This window comes from Juglans microcarpa x Juglans regia, chromosome 3D, assembly GCF_004785595.1.
Source record: "Juglans microcarpa x Juglans regia isolate MS1-56 chromosome 3D, Jm3101_v1.0, whole genome shotgun sequence".
Classification (NCBI taxonomy): Eukaryota; Viridiplantae; Streptophyta; class Magnoliopsida; order Fagales; family Juglandaceae; genus Juglans; species Juglans microcarpa x Juglans regia.
The window spans coordinates 25,219,325-25,238,745 of record NC_054598.1 but is presented as its reverse complement, the minus strand read 5'-3'; the positions used below and the strand labels follow the sequence as shown (position 1 = coordinate 25,238,745).

The 19,421-nt window shown below is 32.9% G+C and overlaps 2 protein-coding genes and 1 non-coding gene across 3 annotated transcripts; 2 read left to right on the top strand and 1 right to left on the bottom strand.

Annotated features, from left to right (window-relative positions):
• Window positions 1-2,167: 2,167 nt before the first annotated feature.
• Window positions 2,168-2,282, bottom strand: LOC121256778. Its single transcript, XR_005939071.1, has one exon. It is a non-coding gene; the product is annotated as a small nucleolar RNA snoR77 (small nucleolar RNA).
• A 6,025-nt stretch (window positions 2,283-8,307) lies between these two features.
• LOC121256448 (protein NSP-INTERACTING KINASE 3-like) lies at window positions 8,308-14,579 on the top strand. The gene is made up of 11 exons (XM_041157249.1): window positions 8,308-9,183; window positions 9,675-9,807; window positions 9,932-10,003; window positions 10,220-10,363; window positions 10,525-10,596; window positions 10,687-10,746; window positions 10,844-10,941; window positions 11,036-11,182; window positions 12,081-12,422; window positions 13,249-13,640; window positions 14,069-14,579. The coding sequence occupies exons 1-11, from the start codon at window positions 9,081-9,083 to the stop codon at window positions 14,384-14,386; spliced, it is 1,881 nt and encodes a 626-aa protein (XP_041013183.1). The 5' UTR covers window positions 8,308-9,080; the 3' UTR covers window positions 14,387-14,579.
• Window positions 14,580-16,092: 1,513 nt separating this feature from the next.
• LOC121255174 (protein FAR1-RELATED SEQUENCE 4-like) lies at window positions 16,093-18,510 on the top strand. The gene is made up of 4 exons (XM_041155449.1): window positions 16,093-16,210; window positions 17,611-17,859; window positions 17,922-18,140; window positions 18,290-18,510. Exons 1-4 carry the CDS (start codon window positions 16,093-16,095, stop codon window positions 18,508-18,510), a joined length of 807 nt encoding a protein of 268 aa, XP_041011383.1.
• Window positions 18,511-19,421: the final 911 nt, after the last annotated feature.

Here is a 19,421-nt window from a genome sequence, read left to right as displayed (position 1 = left end):
AGAATTTCCATCAAACTAGTCTGATAAGAATTGGCGAGATAATTGTAAGAGGCATTTGTCCTCCCTATTGGCCCTTAAGCAAGCCCAAGATGGGTCATTGGAGAAGTAAGTTAGAGAGCCCGACCAGGCCACCACCAAGGCCCCCCATTTTTTGTGTTTGCTTAAATGTTTAGGTGTAAGCACGAAAACCCAAGTTGCTGGAATCCGGCCTAAAAGTATGCAAAACATGACGTTAACAGTTACCAAACAATAAATAACTTTTTAATAGTAGAACTTATTACTTAATATTACTTAAGTTATAAGTTATAAATCATAAAATTATAAGTTATATTTCACACCTCAATCTCAAACATGCACATGTAAAATACATTATTTCAGTATTTCTTGCTTACTATAAACTTCACAAATATCGATGAAATAGTTGCAAGCCCTTAAAATAAATTTATACTTGTAAAAAGAGAATGCATAAACTAACTCCAAGGTCAAACAATATTTCAGTATGAATAGTAATAAGGTTATTACTCTATTACTATCTATTTACTACTCATAGTTCATTTCAAGTTTTTTATTTTTTTATCATTTAAATATTTTTTTAACATTATTAACTATTAAGAAAAAATTAAAAAAATATATAACTTTATTAATAGTCACTTTTTTAATCATTAAAAGAAATAAAAAATTAATAAAAAAATTAAATATAGAATGAGTAATAAGAGTGCAGTATCCCTATTATTTTCCTAACAGTATTTCTTGCTTAGTCCATGTATACTGCACCACAGTACGTGTTAAAAAATCAATACCCAATCAGGAGAATTGAACAAGTGGGTCTTTTCCTTTTAGGAAAAATCTACGTACTAAACTAATATCCCATTATAATAATAAGATGGTATATATTGTTTATTAACTCTTTGAATTTTTCTTTAAAATGTAAATTAAAATATGATTAAAATGTGATAAAATGAATGACCATATTTTATACAGTGAAATGATTGGCCTTGAGTGTCTTCGGTTTGCCAACACAAATGCGCACGCCTAGTACCCTACCTACATACACGCGATCGCGATCCTGAAATAAAGATGGACCCACTTCTGGTCCTTCCAACGAAAACTGTGAAATTAATTTTTCCAATCTTTAAAGCAGATTTGACTTATTGTGTCATTGTTTTAGGTTTAAAATGCAGAGACTCATGAATAATTATTAATTTATTACGTAGTTTATGATTTTATCACAAATATTATATAATTAAAAATAAATACTTTTTTTTTAAATAATTTGAATAACATAACATCTTATAATTAGACGAAAATATCAGATCATCTGCGCTCGGAACTACCCTATCCTTGGTGTCTTCTAAACTGGTTTTTAAACTGTTAAAAGTAACCATCAGAGTCAGTGGTGCATTGCCACTTTCTTCGATTAGTTAAGAGTTAGAGGAACGAACGAACGAAGAAAACAAATATGAGAGATGCTTTAAAAAATGTCCCGAAATGGAATTTTCTTTTCTTATTTTTACCGAATGATTAAAAAAATATTTTTATGAAATTTTTATTTTTTTAAAAAATGTTTATGAAAAAATACATAAAAGAAAATTACACTATTCGAGATACTTTTTAAATCTCGAATTCAAGACCCATAGCAGCACTCAACAAATATATAAAGAAAAGAATATATAATTTATTCAGTTTAGTTGTTTTGTTTTTGAAGTGGGATTTTAGATAGTAAGAGTATTAATAGTGACCTCAATAAAATTTGATCAAAATTTAATTAGAAAATTTATTTTTATAAATTTAGCTAGTCATTTTTCAATAATATCAAATAACAGACTCTCTAAATCTATCATTATTCTATTAAAATATTAATTTTGATATTTTTATTTATTTTAATTCTAATTATAATTTGAATATTTATGTAATTATAACGGACTCTACACTTGGCAGATGTTGTAATTTTATCATATAGTTGGTAGGCTTTCTTGCATTGAGTTTAATGCTTCGTTTGGATCATCAATTCATCTCAATTCATCATTATAATTTTATTCAACTCATTTCAACATCCAAATACAGTCTTCATGCAGAAATCATTTATGAACACCAAGGACTCTCTTATCAAAGACAGTAGCATTTTGTGGTTTCACCGAAAGACTGGGGAAGAAAACACAAACAAAAGAATGTAGTTGAGCTTACGAGACCAGCTTCAAAGACATCTCAGCAAGTTTGAAGAGCAAAAGACATTTGATCTACGAGCAGTTTACCAGAACTCAGTGGAATATATTTTCTTGATTTGATACTCCGTCGATCCATAAATGATGGAAACAAAACACAGTGGAATAACTACAGTTGGAGAGAGATCAAAGAGAGACATGTGGGAACAGTAAAAAGATAGTGATAGGGTTACTATCGTATTACTGCTTAACTGCTACCTACGTACATTTTAAGTTTTTTATTTTTTTATCATTTTTTTAACATCTAATTACTAAGAAAAAATTAAAAAAAAATATAATTTTACTAATACTCACTTCCTTAATTATTAAATAAAATTAAAAATTAAAAAAAATCAAGTAAAAAAAAGTAATAGATAAATAGTAATAAATTAATAATTCCATCATTATTCACAGTGAGAACGTAAAGTTGAGAGTACGTCAGGGAAAGGGAAGTAGAGACTAAGAGACCAAGAACAATCAGTAATACTTGTTGAAAGGAAAATGTTGAAATTTTTGGGAAGTTTTTAAAACCAGTAAGAAAAGAGGAGACTGTAACAGAAGGCTTTACCAGAAAGGGATGGCGAATAAACGTTCCGAATCTGGGAGTCGACGGCGTCGACGGTTGCAGCTGCATTCAATTTTTCCTTCGGTGATGCTTGGGTTTTGTTGTATTTTTCTTCACCTTTTCTTTTTGCATGGACAGCAGTAGACAACGGCTAGCGGGAAGTGAATTATTTAGTTCGAAAATAATATTTAGCTAAATATTATTTAGATTATAATTACTGTTTATTTATTGAGTTTATTATAGTGAATTATTTTGTAACCTAATTTAATTTTAGTTAAAATTTAGGCTTTGTTTGTTTTCAGAAAACATCTCATCTCATCTCATCTCATTTTATCATTATAATTTTATCAAATTCTTACATAAAATAAAATAAATAATTTAATTTTTTTAAATTCTAAAATAAAAATAATATTAAAAAATATATTTTAATAATATTTTATTCAATTTTTTAATTTTAATCTCATCTCATCTCTAAAACAAACAAACCTTAGTTAAATTGAGTCCACGGTGCTAATAATATAATAAGTTATAACCACTACCACCGATACCAAGAAAAACAAAGGGATAAATCCAAGTTGGTGGAGTTTGGTTTACCTGTACAGATCCATGACTGCGAAATGGACCCACTTTCCCGACATCTTGCTCAAGTTGCCTACTCATGGCCCCCCATTAAAATCATCTCTGTTTTTAATTTCCCCCGCCCCCCAAAAATTCATATCAACCATGACGTGTAAAGCTACATCTACCAGATGATTACGTCAATGTGTTTACACCTTTTTTTTTTTTACCAAGGCCTCGCTTATTTTATTTCATTTTATTTTATTATTATAATATTTTTAAATTTTTATACAAAATAAAATAAACAATTCAATTTTTTTAAATCTCAAAACAAAAATAATATTAAAAAATATATTCTAACAATATTTTATTCAACTTTTTAACTTTAATCTCATCTCATCTTATCTCATCTTTAAAAACAAACGAACCATGAATTCTTCTTTATATATTTTTTGTGCATTCATTTTATATTATTGATAAAAATAATTATTTTATATTAAAAAAATAATATAACTAATCATATTAATAATATAAAAGTGACTATATATAAAATTTTTATTTTTTTATATACAAAAACTAAATATATAAATTTTTTATAAAAAAAGTTAAATTTCACTATGAAAAAATTTTAAAAACTTACTTTTTTTTTTTTTGAAGAGAATCCCACATTTTTATAAAATGGAACTTATACTTAATATTATTTTTAAAAATAATCTCGTAAATTGACGTAATTTTATATAATTTATTATATTTATTTTATAATAAAAATTTGAAATGATTTAACTACAGTAATTTAACATATTACTGTTGTGAGCTATTCCACATGTATGTAGCATATATTAGGGCCCACTTTCTAGTATGCTTTTTGGGAGGTGCTCTTCACGATTCAAAGCTTTGCTTTTTTTTTTTTTTTTTTTTTTTTTTTTCTACACTGATGTCCCTTTTCGCAAGAAAAAAGTTCTGAAAAAGTTTGGCGGAATCATGCAGAGCAACAACTGAACTGATGTTGGATTGGACTGGGTTTCCCAATCAACAGGGGAAGAAAACACCACAAAAAGTAGGTGTATTTTTCACCAACGTCAATCTTTCTTATCTGCCATAGACTGTTTTCTTTTAGTCTGGGTCCCCCCATGGACCCCTCTGTATTTCTTATATTGACCAAAATTGGCATATGTATATATACAGAAAATAAAATATATAAATCACATAAAAATTATTCTTATTTATTATAAACTGGCAAATTAAATTCGGGCCTATACTTTAAAATAATTAATCCATAATATAATTAAAGTCTCGTTAAATCACTATAAAAAATAATAACTTTTAATTTTCAGACAATATAAGATCTTATATACTATATTAATCGATATAGAGTATCGCATTTATCTTCATCTTATAAAAAGTATTATTTTTCGACAGCAATTTACACATAACCCTTGTTATAGGCATTTTGATAACTTAGGTATTTTTTTTATGGTTAAGTTTTCTCAAGAAGAAAAAATTCAATAAAATATGAAACTAGAAAGTAGCTCGTCTACTTGAGTGTCCAAAGTAAGAAAGAAATAATAAACATTTGAAATTACTCTAAACAATCTTACCTCATTTCAATATGGCTACTACTTGTGGTATTAGAGGACTTAGGCCAATTCATCCGGGTCCCCTTTTTTTCCAGTTCGGTCCAGAACTTGGATAATCAGATTCCGGTTACGGGTTTTGGCCCGATACTCTTTTTTTTTTTTTTTTTTTTCCCTTCAATTTGAATATTTTGATATTTCTTTCTTTTTTTTTTTCATTTTTAGCAACTAAATAGACAAAAACTCAAGAAGAAAATACATATTATGTCAATGAATCATCTATTTTATAATTTTTTTTACTCTCTTTTTCATGTAATTTTTTATTGGTAATCAAGAAATATGTAAGCTTTGATTTAAAAAAAAAAAAGGGTGCAACCCAGAACCCGAGTTCTAGATTTTTAAAAATTAGTTTTAATCTGGGTTCTAGCTCGAGTTTGACCCGGACTAACTCAATCTGGATCTCGGCCCGATTTTGAATCCAAATGAACAGTATTAAGAGGACTGACTTAATGAGACCAAAATATTCTTGGAGTTGGGTTCAAAGTCTCGATTTTGGTTGTAGAAATTCTGTGAAGAGTAGTGATAAATATACAATATTTTTTACAATATTTTTTACAACACATTATAAAATAAAAGTATTTTTATAAAATGATATTAATTTTATAAGGTATTTTATAAAAATATCTCTCTTTTTAAAATATTATTGTATAAAATATTATAAAATATATTGTATATTTATCATTTTTCTTATGTGAAATCTTATAATTATTTCGTTTATAATTTCAAAGAATGCGTTGAGCAGTGTGTATTACTCCGCTGAATGACAGTTTAATAGAATGGAGAATATTCAGTTCTCCCAAAGCGACAAACATACCTTTGGCGTGGGGTTTGATGCATGATTCCCATCGCCTGCATCACATCTAGGCATCATCTTAATATCATATTATTATTGTATTTTTATTTTTATTAGCATATAGTACAAAAACTCATCAATTTATGTAACATTAATTGCCAATTAATCACATGATGTTGGTATTTTTTAATAAATCTAATTTTTAATAACGTATTTTTTGTTAATGTCTTCTTACGGTGGTTTTTTAAAATTTATTTAGCCATTAAACTTGAGAGTTACATTTGATTAAATTGTTGACACCATTTAGTACTTTTTAAGGTTAATCAGATTTTTATTTTAAAAAGGATTTATGGTTTATAACGATGGTCAATGAGTAATCGTGCTCTTAACTTCTTATTTTGGATTCAGCAGACTCCTCATTTAAGTAGTTGTTTAATCGAAATTTTGTATATTGTAGAAGACTTGAATTTTCTTAAAAATAGTAAGATTTTTGTACCTCAATTCAAATTAATTTCGTCCCAATTTTAATTTTATTAATAGTTTTTATTTTATTATTGTGTATTTTACCAACACAAGAAATTTTACAGCTCCCGTAAATTGGTACAGGGTGTTTATGCGTAGCTATTGTCACAAGAGTAATGCTACATGTAGTCGTAGAGTATGCAAATATCGTACAGTCACTTTAAAAAATAGTGAAATTCATTATTAAAAAAATAATTTTTTTTTCATGTAGGTCCTATATTTATTCTTACGTACTCACGATTACAACTAGTATTTCTCTTATCACAATTCTATAGGGTAAATGAAAATTGTGAAAAAAATAATTAAAAAGGAAAAACGAAAGGAAAAAAAGAAAACAAAATTGATGGAAAAGAAGAGTAAAGAATGAAAGGAGAGGCGCATGCATAAAATTTTAGGGTGGTAAAGGAACTATTTGATAAATTTGAATCGAATTGAACTTATGAAAAAACAAAAAAAAAAAGTTTACTTGTAAAAATAGATACTCACTCGATTATCAAATGACTTAAATTTGATTAAACTCGATTCGATTAGATTTATTAAGGTTCACTTGTTTACGTTTGACTCGATTCGTTAATTTCTCGATTTAATTAAAACTCATTCATATATCGATAAATGTGTGTGTATATATATATATGTATTATTTAAAAATATAAGCACAACTATTTTTATAATTAAATAAAATAGTATGTAATCTAATTACTTATGTTTATAATATTAAGTATACCCCATAGTTATATATTATTTATTTAGATAATTAAGTCATTAAATTATAATAATTATTTTATAATTTGTAAAATATATAATACTTGATATATATTACTATATTATGTGTATATATTAGTAATTTATGAAAACATATAGTATGTGGTTATAATGGATAAATATAAACTAGTTAAGTATGAATTATTTATAAATCTTTACAATTTTCTTATTCAACACAGGGTGTATTTGTTAGTGGTAATTCTATATACAGTCTTTGAGTGTATAATCTCTGCCTACTCATTTTAAAAAAATAAATTTTCATGTAGATTTCAAAGTTTCTTACTTTTCTCAAATAAAATATGAGAGAACTATATACTCTAGGCTTGCAAATTTACAAGTATAATTTCTTATAAAAATTATAATAAATTTAGAATTTTTTTAATTATTTAATTATAAATAAATAATTCAAGCCGAGTTGGCTCAAATTCGAATTGGGAGCTCAACTCGTCTTGCTGAAACAAAAAGAAGATAAAAATATCAAACTCAACTCAAGATTTTCAAGCGAGCTGAACTCGAATACAAAGGCCGACTCAATTGGGTTACAATCCTAAATAATAATAATAAAAGTAACAGTAGGAGGTGCAGCAAGGCATGCGGCATATGTTGCGGTGGGCGCATACCTATTAGAGATTCTCTCACGATGTCCAACGAAGAATAACGACGGGTACAATACAAAGACCCTCGCGCGCACTTCCGCCACCCCACTTCCTATTTCTTTTCCTTTTTATAAAACAAACTCCTATTAATGTATTGAAATTCTTTGAAAAAAGCCTATGTAAGTCTTGTATTTTTTTTTTTTTTAAAAAGCCTAAATCCACGTAAAAATACTTAATTTTAAATAATGAAAAATGAGTATGCATGATTTGAATACTCTAAAAGTGTACAAATAATCTCCATTTCTATAATAAATATAGATATTTTATTGGTGTAAAGAGTTTTAAATAAAATTAATTTTATTTTTAAATTTTTATTTTTTGGATATTATGCTTTTGGGGTTCAGCTGAAGGGAGAAAGGATTAAAATAAGGGAGGTGGGCCATGGCCTGTAAAATCTTTAACATAATGTGATTATTAAAATCTTTGAAAAAAGCAGACTCAGGCCAAAAAGCCAACAGAGGCCAAGACAATACAACCACGTGACCTGCAATTTCTACTATTTGCCATGGAAGACATCCCCTTACTCTCGCTGCTCGGTCCCGCCCCCACGTCCTTTCGGTCTCTACTTTATGCAATATCTTTTCTCTCTCCCTTTCTTTTTTCAACGAGTAATCCAAACACATTTTCAGTTTTTCACTGCCTCTTTGTTTTTTAAAAGTAAAAAAACAAAAACGGAGAAATTTTCTTTATTAGAGGGTCTGCTGCATCTGTATCTCTATCTGTGTCCCACTTTGGCCTTTTGTTTTGGCATTTGCTTGTTTGGTTCTATCCGCGTGAGTTATTTTCATTGATCTCTAATTTGTGCTCGTCAACAAAAAAAAAAAAAAAAACAAGAAGATAATGGTATAGGAGTCACAGTCACAGAGAAGGGCAGAGCAATGCTGGTAGAGAACAACTGCATACTCACATGGAATTCGTGGGGATTGCCCAAAACATATAGAAATCGCATCCGGCATTCCTAGATCTCTAGGATCTCAGAATTTCAGGCTTAGATGTTTGCTGCTTGAGTTCTCGAGAAAATTCTCTTCCATTTTGCTGTTTGTCTCGACTCATATGGTGCTCGTTTCACTCAGTTTGATTCAAAATTCAGTGTTTCCGAGCCGGGTATTTTGTGGCCAAGTTATGTTATCATCTGGGTCTTTGGTATCTTCAAGCTTTAACTGATAGCAACTGAGTTTTGTTTGGGAGCAAAAAAGCTAAATGACTTCCTGTTCTGGTAATTGTGGGTCTTCTTTTCTGATTCTGAGATTTTTATTTGGATAAGGAAAGTATTAAGAAGTAAGTTCATTTGGGAATGGCTTGTTTCGTTGTTGGTTATGGTGGTTCTCATCGGTGGGTACTAGTTGGGAGAAGAAAGTAAATCATTTTTGCCGAAACTGAGAATACAGAATGGAAAGAAGTAGTCTCATGCTCTGGAAAGTAGGTCTGCTGGTTTTAGCATTGATCGAAACTTCTTCTGCGACGCTTTCTCCAACTGGTATAAACTATGAAGGTCGGCTCTCCGCAGATTTTCTGATGATCTTCAATTGAACTTCTCTCTCTTCTTCTTTTCTTTTTGAAGATTATTGAATTTATTTCTCTCTCTTTTTTTCCTGTATATTTCATTTTCGAAATAACTACTGTTCCTTATAATTGAATTTAAGAGTTAGGTCAGCAATTTATTTCATTTTATTTTTATTATTTTTTGTATTTCTGGCTAAGAATGGGAAGAGCAAAGAGTTTTTCACTGTTCACGTTATGCATATTCTTAATTTTTAAATTTGGGGTTGGAGGAAAATCTTGCTTTTTTTTAGTTGATGCTTTCATGGTTCACTATTGTAGCCGAACTACCCGTTATTACGTACCTCATTTATTACATTTCATCTATATCTTAGCGTGATGCCGCTGAGGTTACAGGGCACCAGTTTTGATTTTATTTTTGTAATTTCCTTTTTCATACACGGAATAACTCTACGTTATCATTTGCCCTGGAACTTTCAACAGTTGTAGCTTTGATGGCCATAAAAACTGATCTGGTTGATCCGCATAATGTTCTGGAGAATTGGGACATTAATTCTGTAGATCCCTGCAGCTGGAGGATGGTTACCTGTTCTGCCGATGGCCATGTTTCTGCTTTGTAAGTTGCCTGCATCTTCCTATAAACTTTGGTCAAAGAAAAGCAAGACAATACTTTTAATTAGCTCATTTCAGTTTGAACTCAATTCAGTCAAGGTTCATCATCATTATTATTTTTTAAACAGGGGATTGCCAAGCCAGAGCTTGTCTGGTACCTTGTCACCAAAGATTGGAGACCTCACTAACTTGCAATATCTGTAAGTTATTACATCATTTTCACTGATTTTAGATTTGGACTTTGTTTGTTCTTGGCAGCTGGTTATGACTTCTGTTGTGTTGATTCTTTTTGGTCTTAATTTTACTCCATCTTGTTTCAAGTATTAACACCAAGGCTTCTTCGACATAAGAGTTTTGTTTGGGTAGTGTTAAAACATTCAAGTTGAATAATAAACTATGGTTCTATAAATGTGTAGGTTGCTGCAGAACAATGCCATTTCAGGTCCAATTCCAACTACCATTGGAAAGTTGGAGAAGCTTCAGAAACTAGATCTCTCCAACAATACATTCAGTGGTGAAATACCTAGTTCGTTGGGGGGCCTCAAGAACCTGAATTATCTGTAAGTTTCAGAGACTTCATACTTCTTTTTTTATTTTTTATTTTTTTTCTTTGTTTCTTGCAAAATAAATACCTGAATTGAATGTTGTCCAGTTTGCCACATGCTCAAGTGCTAGCTTTCTGAACTCTTATAGCTTTAACTTCGTTTTTTGAGCAAGTCAGGAGGTTAAACAACAACAGCCTTACTGGACCCTGTCCCGAGTCTCTATCCAATATTGAAGGTCTCACTCTCGTGTATGTACTTGTCCTTTGCTCAGTAGTTTACTCTGCCATCCATATATTTTATAAAAAATATGTATTCACTTCTATAGTTTGAACATCTAGGGATCTTTCTTTTAACAATCTCAGTGGCAACTTGCCAAAAATATCAGCAAGAACATTCAAGTGAGCTACTTGTTCCATCTTTCTTTCAATGCTTAATTACCTTCAAGAAGTTTGTTATTGTCAATGGTTGACATTCTCTTTCTATTTTCTCTTTCAGAATTATCGGTAACCCTTTGATTTGTGGGGCAAAGGCCAACAACAGTTGTTCTGCTGTCTTTCCAGAGCCACTGTCCTTCTCACCAGACGCCCTGAAAGGTGTTTAAGACTGTTATATATTCTTCCTTTCTCTCAGCTAGCGTCTACATTACATTTTAATGACATGTCTTGGATGGGATTTATGGTTTTTTAGGTCAATCAGATTCTGAAAGAAAAAGCCATCATGTGGCAATTGCTTTTGGTGCAAGTTTTGGTTCTGTTTTTTTCATCATTCTTGTTGTTGGGTTAGTTGTTTGGTGGCGCTACAGACACAACCAGCAGATTTTCTTCGATGTAAATGGTTAGTAGCTTTATATATTTCATTTTCCATTTCTTAGTATATCAGTTTCACTAACGCAGATGGTCTTATAGCTCTCTCATTCTTCAAACTATATGCAATGTTATTTTTGACACTGATCTGGACATGATGTTCATCAACTGGAAATGTCACATTTCATAATTTTTTGTAGCTTCAGTGAGCCCTTTATTACTTTGGAAAAGTCTATTAGTTATATTGTGTATTTCAAAGGGTGCACACATGGATGCATGTTTCGCTGAAAAATCTCGACTGTTTTGAAATTTTGTGTGTAAAGTTGCGATTTCTAGCTGTTACAACTAGACAAATGGAATATATTTAACACCCATTTCAGTATTTGTGTGGAATTTCATCAGTAAGTGTTTTTTTGTTCTCATGCTTTCGAAGAGTGTTCATTTTTCAGTTTCCTAAAATGCTACCTGGCTGAATATTATTTTTCTCCATAATTATTCCATATGCGGCTGAAAGTATGTCAAGCTTTTGTAATATCTTGTTATAAAACCTTGGGATTTAGAGTGAGTTGATATTAGGCAATTTGTGGACAGAATTTGAGAATCTGAGTCACTGCTTCAGCGATCAATAAACTATTCTGTTGCTGCAATCAAGAAAAAGAGAGAATTCAAATGTGTAGCAAGGAAGAGATTGAGAAATTTGAATGTCAAAAAACAATTTTCACTACCATTTTTACACCTTAATATAAAGTAATAGTTGGGCTGTCAATCCTGTATTTGGTGTCTTGCTCAATGTGTATCAACACAGTTGATTGTAAGATTATATTGTTTTTCTGAACTCTATAGGAATCTGATATGCTGCATCTAAGGTTGTTCTTTTCACGACTGTGTGATTATCCTTGCATTCTCACTTATAATGTGTCATTTAACAGATCAATATGACCCTGAGGTATGCCTGGGCCATTTGAGAAGGTATACATTCAAGGAGCTTCGTACTGCAACTGACCACTTCAGCTCAAAGAATATTCTAGGGAGAGGTGGTTTTGGGATTGTATACAAGGGATGCTTGAATGATGGAACTCTGGTGGCAGTTAAAAGGCTAAAGGACTTTAATGCAGCTGCTGGTGAAATTCAATTTCAGACAGAAGTTGAGATGATTAGTTTGGCCATCCATCGGAATCTACTCAGGCTTTGTGGGTTCTGCTCGACTGAAAATGAGCGGCTCCTTGTTTACCCTTACATGCCCAATGGAAGTGTAGCCTCTCGACTAAGAGGTTAGCAAACAGAGAACTAGTTGTTGGTTATTTTCTTATCCCCCCTTGTATTTTTTTCATACCAAAGAATTGTGAAACCTTTGGCTACCTCTAATAAGGAACGAAAGTTGTTGCCACCACCATTGCCTTCTTTACCTTATTGCTACGTACACTAGCTACAATCCAACTCTACTTCCTTGTCCACTACTAGTTCTTAGGAACTTTGCTCCCTGCTGCATACACTAGCCCCTTAGAAATCTTGCTTCCTTTGCTCTCAGCAATCAAATCTTTGCACACCCTCAAATGCCATGATGATCGGCTCCATTGCCTCAGATTACGTTGTTACCACCCTACCTTCTCACATTATGGTGCTGCTTACCGTTATCTTTTTAACCTATCTAGCTACCAACGCTGCACATCAGGTACCAGATTGGTCCAAACCCTGATTCTGCACCAGCAAAATCATATGCAATATTACATTATCATCAAAATTGTTGAAATTCTGAACTTTTTCTTGCATTTAATTAAATTTTTGTATTTACTACTCAAATTCTTGTCCATGCATCCAATTATAGCCTTCTAACATGTCCAACATAAAAGCTTGACATTTTCCCCCATTTTCAGAAGTTTGATTAGAAGTCTCAGTTCAATGAACCACTTCCCTTGACACGTTAATCTGATTGCTAATCACACATTTCATTTCTTTTTTTTTTTATTATTTCCAAGCCAATGTAGCTATTGTAGCCAATTTAGCAGTTAATTTGTAAGCTGTTCAGCCCTCCGTTGCTAAGCAGCCGGGATTTGCACCAGCTCAAACTAATGACATAATTTTGGGTTTTTCTTTCAGATCATGTTCATGGGCGGCCAGCTTTAGACTGGACAATGCGGAAGAGAATAGCTTTAGGTACAGCAAGGGGGCTAGTGTACTTGCATGAGCAATGTGACCCCAAAATTATCCACCGTGATGTCAAAGCAGCAAATATTTTGCTGGATGAAGACTTTGAGGCAGTTGTTGGAGATTTTGGGTTGGCAAAGCTGTTGGATCACAGAGAATCTCACGTGACCACAGCTGTGCGTGGCACTGTTGGCCACATAGCTCCAGAATACTTGTCAACAGGCCAGTCATCAGAAAAGACTGATGTCTTTGGCTTTGGGATTTTGCTCCTAGAGCTAATCACAGGTCAGAAGGCGTTAGATTTCGGACGCTCGGCAAATCAGAAAGGTGTAATGCTTGATTGGGTACTCTCTCTCTGTCTCTGTCTCTCTCCCTCTCTCTGTGTGTTTCTCCTTCTCTCTGTCCAGGGTGTCTTGGTAATTTTCGATAATCTTGCAAAGTAAAATTTTTCAGAGGTCTGTAGCGATTTGTTTGTGAAAATGAAAATCATGGCCCTGATGTGATATATTATTTGTTAATTCAAACTAATTACTTCTAGGACTTATTTTGCATTCTTCTTCATATTTATCCAAAGGTAGCTCGTTGAAACAAATGATGGAACAGTTAAAAAGTAATTTGCATTGTACTTTACTCTTGAAATTAAATCCCCATCAATGCAAGCATGATAATAATCTCTCATGACTTGGGGAGAGTAGGAAATTAGTTTTAGTGGCTTAGTTTGCTCACCCTTGCTGTAGATACATCTTACATTGCAGGAAAACTCTTTGTGCAGGTTAAGAAGCTCCACCAGGAGGGAAAACTAAATCAAATGGTAGACAAGGATCTAAAGGGCAAATTTGACAGGGTTGAGTTGGAAGAAATTGTTCAGGTTGCCCTCTTATGTACTCAATTCAATCCTTCTTGCCGCCCAAAAATGTCGGAAGTTCTAAAAATGTTGGAAGGGGATGGCTTAGCTGAGAAATGGGAAGCCTCTCAGAAGCTCGAGACGCCAGGGTTTAGATCTTGTGAAAACCCTCCTCAAAGATATTCAAATTTTATAGAAGAATCTTCACTTGTGGTGGAAGCAATGGAGCTGTCTGGCCCTAGGTAATTTTTGTCCTTTTATCCCCCCCCACAAAAAAAAAAAAAAGCATATCATTAAGTGACGTGGTTTGAATGAGAATATCTGATTGTTGTTGAGAGCTACTGAATGCATGTATTCATCTGTGTAAAGAAAAAGGAAAGTCATGTATAAGTATCTTCTTTCTTTGACATAAAATTAAATTAAGTTTATTGAGCTTCTGTCAGAACAAGTCTTGGATGTTTGGTTATAGATTTGCTTGTAGTTTCTTTAACTTGTTCTTGCAGTTGGCCTTTCAAGCTGACACATGCAGCTTATTGATTCTACATTGCCCAGAAAGCATTTAGTTGTAGGGTTTGTATCCATCTGGAAAATAATCATATGCTAATCATAAGCATTTTACTCTCTCAAATCGGAGAACCGTTGGAAGAATTTAATGGTTTTTAAATGTTCTACGTTCCATAATCTCTCTAAAGAGTAATTAAATGAACACTTGCAAATGTAAACCTATTACTTCCTCATATTTTAAAGTAGCTTTTATATATCAGTAACTATTTTTCATTGAGGTAATCTAATTTCATGTATTTGAATGATTAATCTTACATATATTTCTTGTTAAGTAATGTTATGTTTTTTTAAGAAATATTTAATTTATAAAGAAATTTTACAAAAACAATTTTACAATATTGAAGCGATTTAATATGTGAATCATTCTACGTACAACCGGGGTGGGGAGCTGCAGGGGAATCAGTATGCCACATCAGTCGATTTATTAAAAAAAATAAAAGAAGTAAATAGATTCAAACAACACGACGACCTGAGGAGGAAAAGTAGACATTTTTTGGTTGCGGGGTCATCTTCGTGGTGGAGAGAAAGCAGAGATTTGGATCTCTGGGTCATCTTTGTGGGAGGAGAAAAAATAGATGCTTTAGATCTAACCCACTCTGTGCTTGTCGACGACATTACTCTAACCCACTTGAAAAGCAGTTCGTCTTCGTGGGTCGTTGAAGTGGAGCTTCAAATCTAATTCACTCTTTTTTTTTTGTGAGAATAAGCAAGAACATAAAATAATTTATTTGCCTTTGAATTTTTATAAATTGGCCACCAAATCTGTACTCTAATTTTACAAACCATGTATGTAACTACGATACTAATTACCTCCTACTTCGGGAAGGAGGTGGACTTTGTTTCATTTGTATTGGTGGAACCAAGGCTTTCTGATGTATCATAGTTGTTTATTTCACCATTTTTTTCTTTGCTTGACTAGAGCTATGAAAATAGCTTTGACGTGACCAAATCTTTCGTCTTATTTCCAGCAACTTTTTCCACACGACTTTCAGCATAGTTTGCTTCACAAGAACCCTTTCGACCGCCTAATCTCAAAGTAGTGAGCTCTCCTTTCAAAGCATTTATATCCTCAGCTATTGGCACGACATTCCATTCCTCCTCCATGTTGATTATTGTAGACCTTGAACTCCTATGAGAGCCAGTAAGGAGTAGGGCCCTAACTGAACAAGGAAGCTTAGGTGTGTTGTTTCCCGCATATGTGGTAGCTCTAAAGCTGCTTGAAGAAAAGGACCTGCACTACAACTCGCAAAGGAAGCCGCTCATTTTGAACTGCATGCCAGCAGGCTTCCGCTGACAACTTCCAGTAGTCCATCAACCTGCATATTCTCTTCCTCTCCCTTTTACTGATCTCAGGGTGTTCCTTATGCAAATAGTATTTCAGATCTCAAATGGAGAGTGGGGGAAATGGTGGGGAAGACGAAGAGGAAAGGATGGGGAAGACGAAGGGAAAAGAGGATTCGGGGGAAGACAAAGGGATTCGGTGGACTGAATGCACCATTTTGACCAGTTGAATGATATAGTGGCGTTTTAATTTATACACATTAGCCACAGTTCCCCGAAGATTCCCCTCCCAATTACCTCCAGCATTTTCTATTAGCGTAACATAATAAATTATATCAATTTGCAAATTATTATTTTTAAGATTCTTTTTTTATAAATCTAACACTTCTCATTTTTTTTAAGTACTTCTTAGTGGGTAACATGTAAGCGTTTTGTGAATATTATAAAAAAAAAAGGTACCATATGATTGGTTTATTTATATATTTTCTTGTTCTTACATTGAAATCTCAAAATTATTTTTTTAGTGAAACTTATTTATTACTTATTTTGGATTGGGAAATGCTATTGGCCCCGCTCTTAAGTCCTGTTCTTATATCCCGCTCAACGTGGCCCTACACATTTGCACAATTTATTCATGAGTTCTGCTATACTCCATACCATGAGCCGACTACCATCCCACTTGTTGACGTGATGTGCTTTGTAACACCCCCACTTGCTGACGTGGTGATGTGCTTATTAACATGTGCTATGTCAGAAGGAAAAAAAAAATCCTATGTACAGTAACGGTGCCTTTTTGACTTCCATTTCTTGCTTAAGCCTCCTGTCACTATTTTTCCCTCCAAACATTCCTAAAAACCTCCATCGATGCTCTACTCTACCAAGCCATTCAGAGCAATTTTTTTGACGCAAAGAAGACACCCATTGCTCCTGTCGCCATCACATCCTTCATTGCTCGCTGGTGACATTTTCTAGCTATCGGCGTTGGGCTTATCCACTAGTACGTACCATTTAGTCCAAACTTTTTTTAACTAATCATATATATGTTTTTTGCCCTATTTTTGTTCATGTCCTAGAGATTTAATTTGTTCATAGCATCCATGAATTTAATAATGCTTGTTCATACCCAGTGATTGGCTGAAATGGGACATCTTTAATAACACTTTGTTTATACCCTGTTTTCTTTAAAAGTTTTCAAGCACTATAAACAAGATTAGGTTCATAAGATTGTTTGAATCAAGATAGAAAACTCAAGCCCAATTACTTTCTTCTTAAGTTACACACAGGAATTGTTAAGATACTTATTAGACTCGAGACAAGAGCTTGGTACTTTGAGAAACTGATTTTTCTTCCAATATTCATTTTTTTTCTTAATTTGTTAGTTGGTATAGCACTTTTTTTTTTTAATGCTTACTCAAAATACTCTCATTTGCATTTATTATTTGGATTATGGATGAATGTGGGGATACTTATCAAGTTACACAGATAACTTCTAACAACTCTTTAGCCCTCCAAGTTGACCCAGTGGATGAGTTATTAGGCTTATTTTGTCTTTTTATTTTTTATTTTTTTGGAAATATTTTGAATCCATAGTTTTTGAGTAATTTTTTTTTATTTGACTAATGCAGATGAGGTTCAAATTGTATACGATTCAGAGTTTCATGATAAAGCGGAGGATGCTCCTATAAAGTATAAAATTATAGACGACAAAAATGTTGAGGAGCCAAAGACAGGCATGATTTTTGGGTCTAGTGATGACATTTTTTTACACTATAAGCAGTATGCCAATCAAAGGGGATTTGGTGTTGTTCAAAAAGGTTGTAAGAAAGAAGCAGATGAGACTGTCAAATACGTCACATTTGCTTGCGTTCGTCAAGGTAAAAAAAAGAAAAGACCACTTCAAGTAACATTATCAAGCCAATGCCAACAACGAAAACAGATTGCAAGGCGAAGATCAATGCCCAGTCAAGCGTTGATGGGAAGTGGTTTCTGACCACTGTTGTGCTTGAGCATAATCACGATTTCAGTCCAGGAAAAGTAAGGTTTTTTAAATGCAACAAGCAGATGGACCCAGTCATGAAAAGAAGGCTTGAGTGGAATGATAGAGCTGGAATCACAATGAGTAAGAATTTTAATTCATTGGTTGTTGAGGCCGGGGGTATGAGAACTTACCATTTGTAGAAAAGGATTGTAGAAATTTCATTTAAAAAACAAGACATCTTCATCTTGGAAAAGGCGGCGCAGAAGCTCTTTGTGAGTATTTTAGTAGGATGTAAAAAATTAATGATGGTTTCTTCTATAGCATAGATATGGATAGTGATTACAGGCTAAAGAACGTGTTTTGGGCTAATGTAAGAAGAAGGGCATCATACAAGTATTTTGGCGATGTCATTACGTTTGATACCACATACAAGACTAATAGATACGGGATGCCGTTTGCTCCCTTCGTGGGGGTTAATCATCATGGTCAATCTATACTTTTGGGGGCGGGGTTGATATCCAGTAAGAATACAGAGACTTTTGTCTAGTTGTTTGAGGAGTGGTTGAAATGCATGAATAACCGTGCACCCAAAGCAATAATAACCGATCAAGACAGGGCTATGAAATCGGCCATAGCAAAAGTATTTCCATGTGAACAACACAGATTTTGCTTGTGGCACATAATGAAAAAAATTTCAGAGAACCTTCGGTCACTAGGGCAATACCATGCTATGAAGAGTGACATTCAGACAGCAGTGTATGATTCTCAAACGTGTATAGAGTTCGAACAAAATTGGCAAAATGTACTTAACGCTTACAATCTTCAAGAGAATGCATGGTTGAGTTCATTATATAACGAGCGGATGCATTGGGTCCCTGTATATGTCAAAGACACATTTTGGGCTGGTATGACAACTACACAGCGTAGTGAAAGTATGAATGCTTTCTTTGATGACTATGTACACTCAAGCACAACATTGAAAGAATTTGTCGACCAATTCAACAATGCTCTAAGGAGGAAGGTTGAGAACGAGGTCCAAGCAGATTTCAGTTCTTTTAATAGTGTAATACCTTGTATCACTCATTACCCTATTGAGAATAAATTTCAAGATGTTTATACCATTGCAAAATATAAAGAGGTACAGGAGGAGTTTAGAGGGAAGCTATACTATCATTGCATGTTATTTCAAAATGAAGGTGCCATTTTTACCTACACAGTGGCCGATGAGGTGAAAATTGATGACAATTTTATCAAGGAAGTCATTTTTTTTTGTTTACTTCAATGAAAATGAATGTGAGGTGAAGTGTACTTGTGGTTTGTTTGAGTTTAGGGGAATTTTGTGTAGACATTCAATCACTGTTCTGACTATGAGAAAAGTGATTTCATTGCCACCTATATACATACTTGATAGATGGAGGAAAGATATCAAGTGTAGATATTCTCTTATTAAGAGTAGTT

Coding starts and splice junctions, on each gene's coding strand:
- LOC121256448 (XM_041157249.1), top strand. CDS start 9,081: ATGGAAAGAAGTAGTCTCATGCTCTGGAAAGTAGGTCTGCTGGTTTTA. Junction 10,004..10,219: donor CTCACTAACTTGCAATATCT/GTAAGTTATTAC, acceptor ATAAATGTGTAG/GTTGCTGCAGAACAATGCCA. Junction 10,364..10,524: donor CTCAAGAACCTGAATTATCT/GTAAGTTTCAGA, acceptor TGAGCAAGTCAG/GAGGTTAAACAACAACAGCC.
- LOC121255174 (XM_041155449.1), top strand. CDS start 16,093: ATGGAGAGTGGGGGAAATGGTGGGGAAGACGAAGAGGAAAGGATGGGG. Junction 16,211..17,610: donor TGAATGCACCATTTTGACCA/GTTGAATGATAT, acceptor TGACTAATGCAG/ATGAGGTTCAAATTGTATAC. Junction 17,860..17,921: donor ATTTGCTTGCGTTCGTCAAG/GTAAAAAAAAGA, acceptor CAACGAAAACAG/ATTGCAAGGCGAAGATCAAT.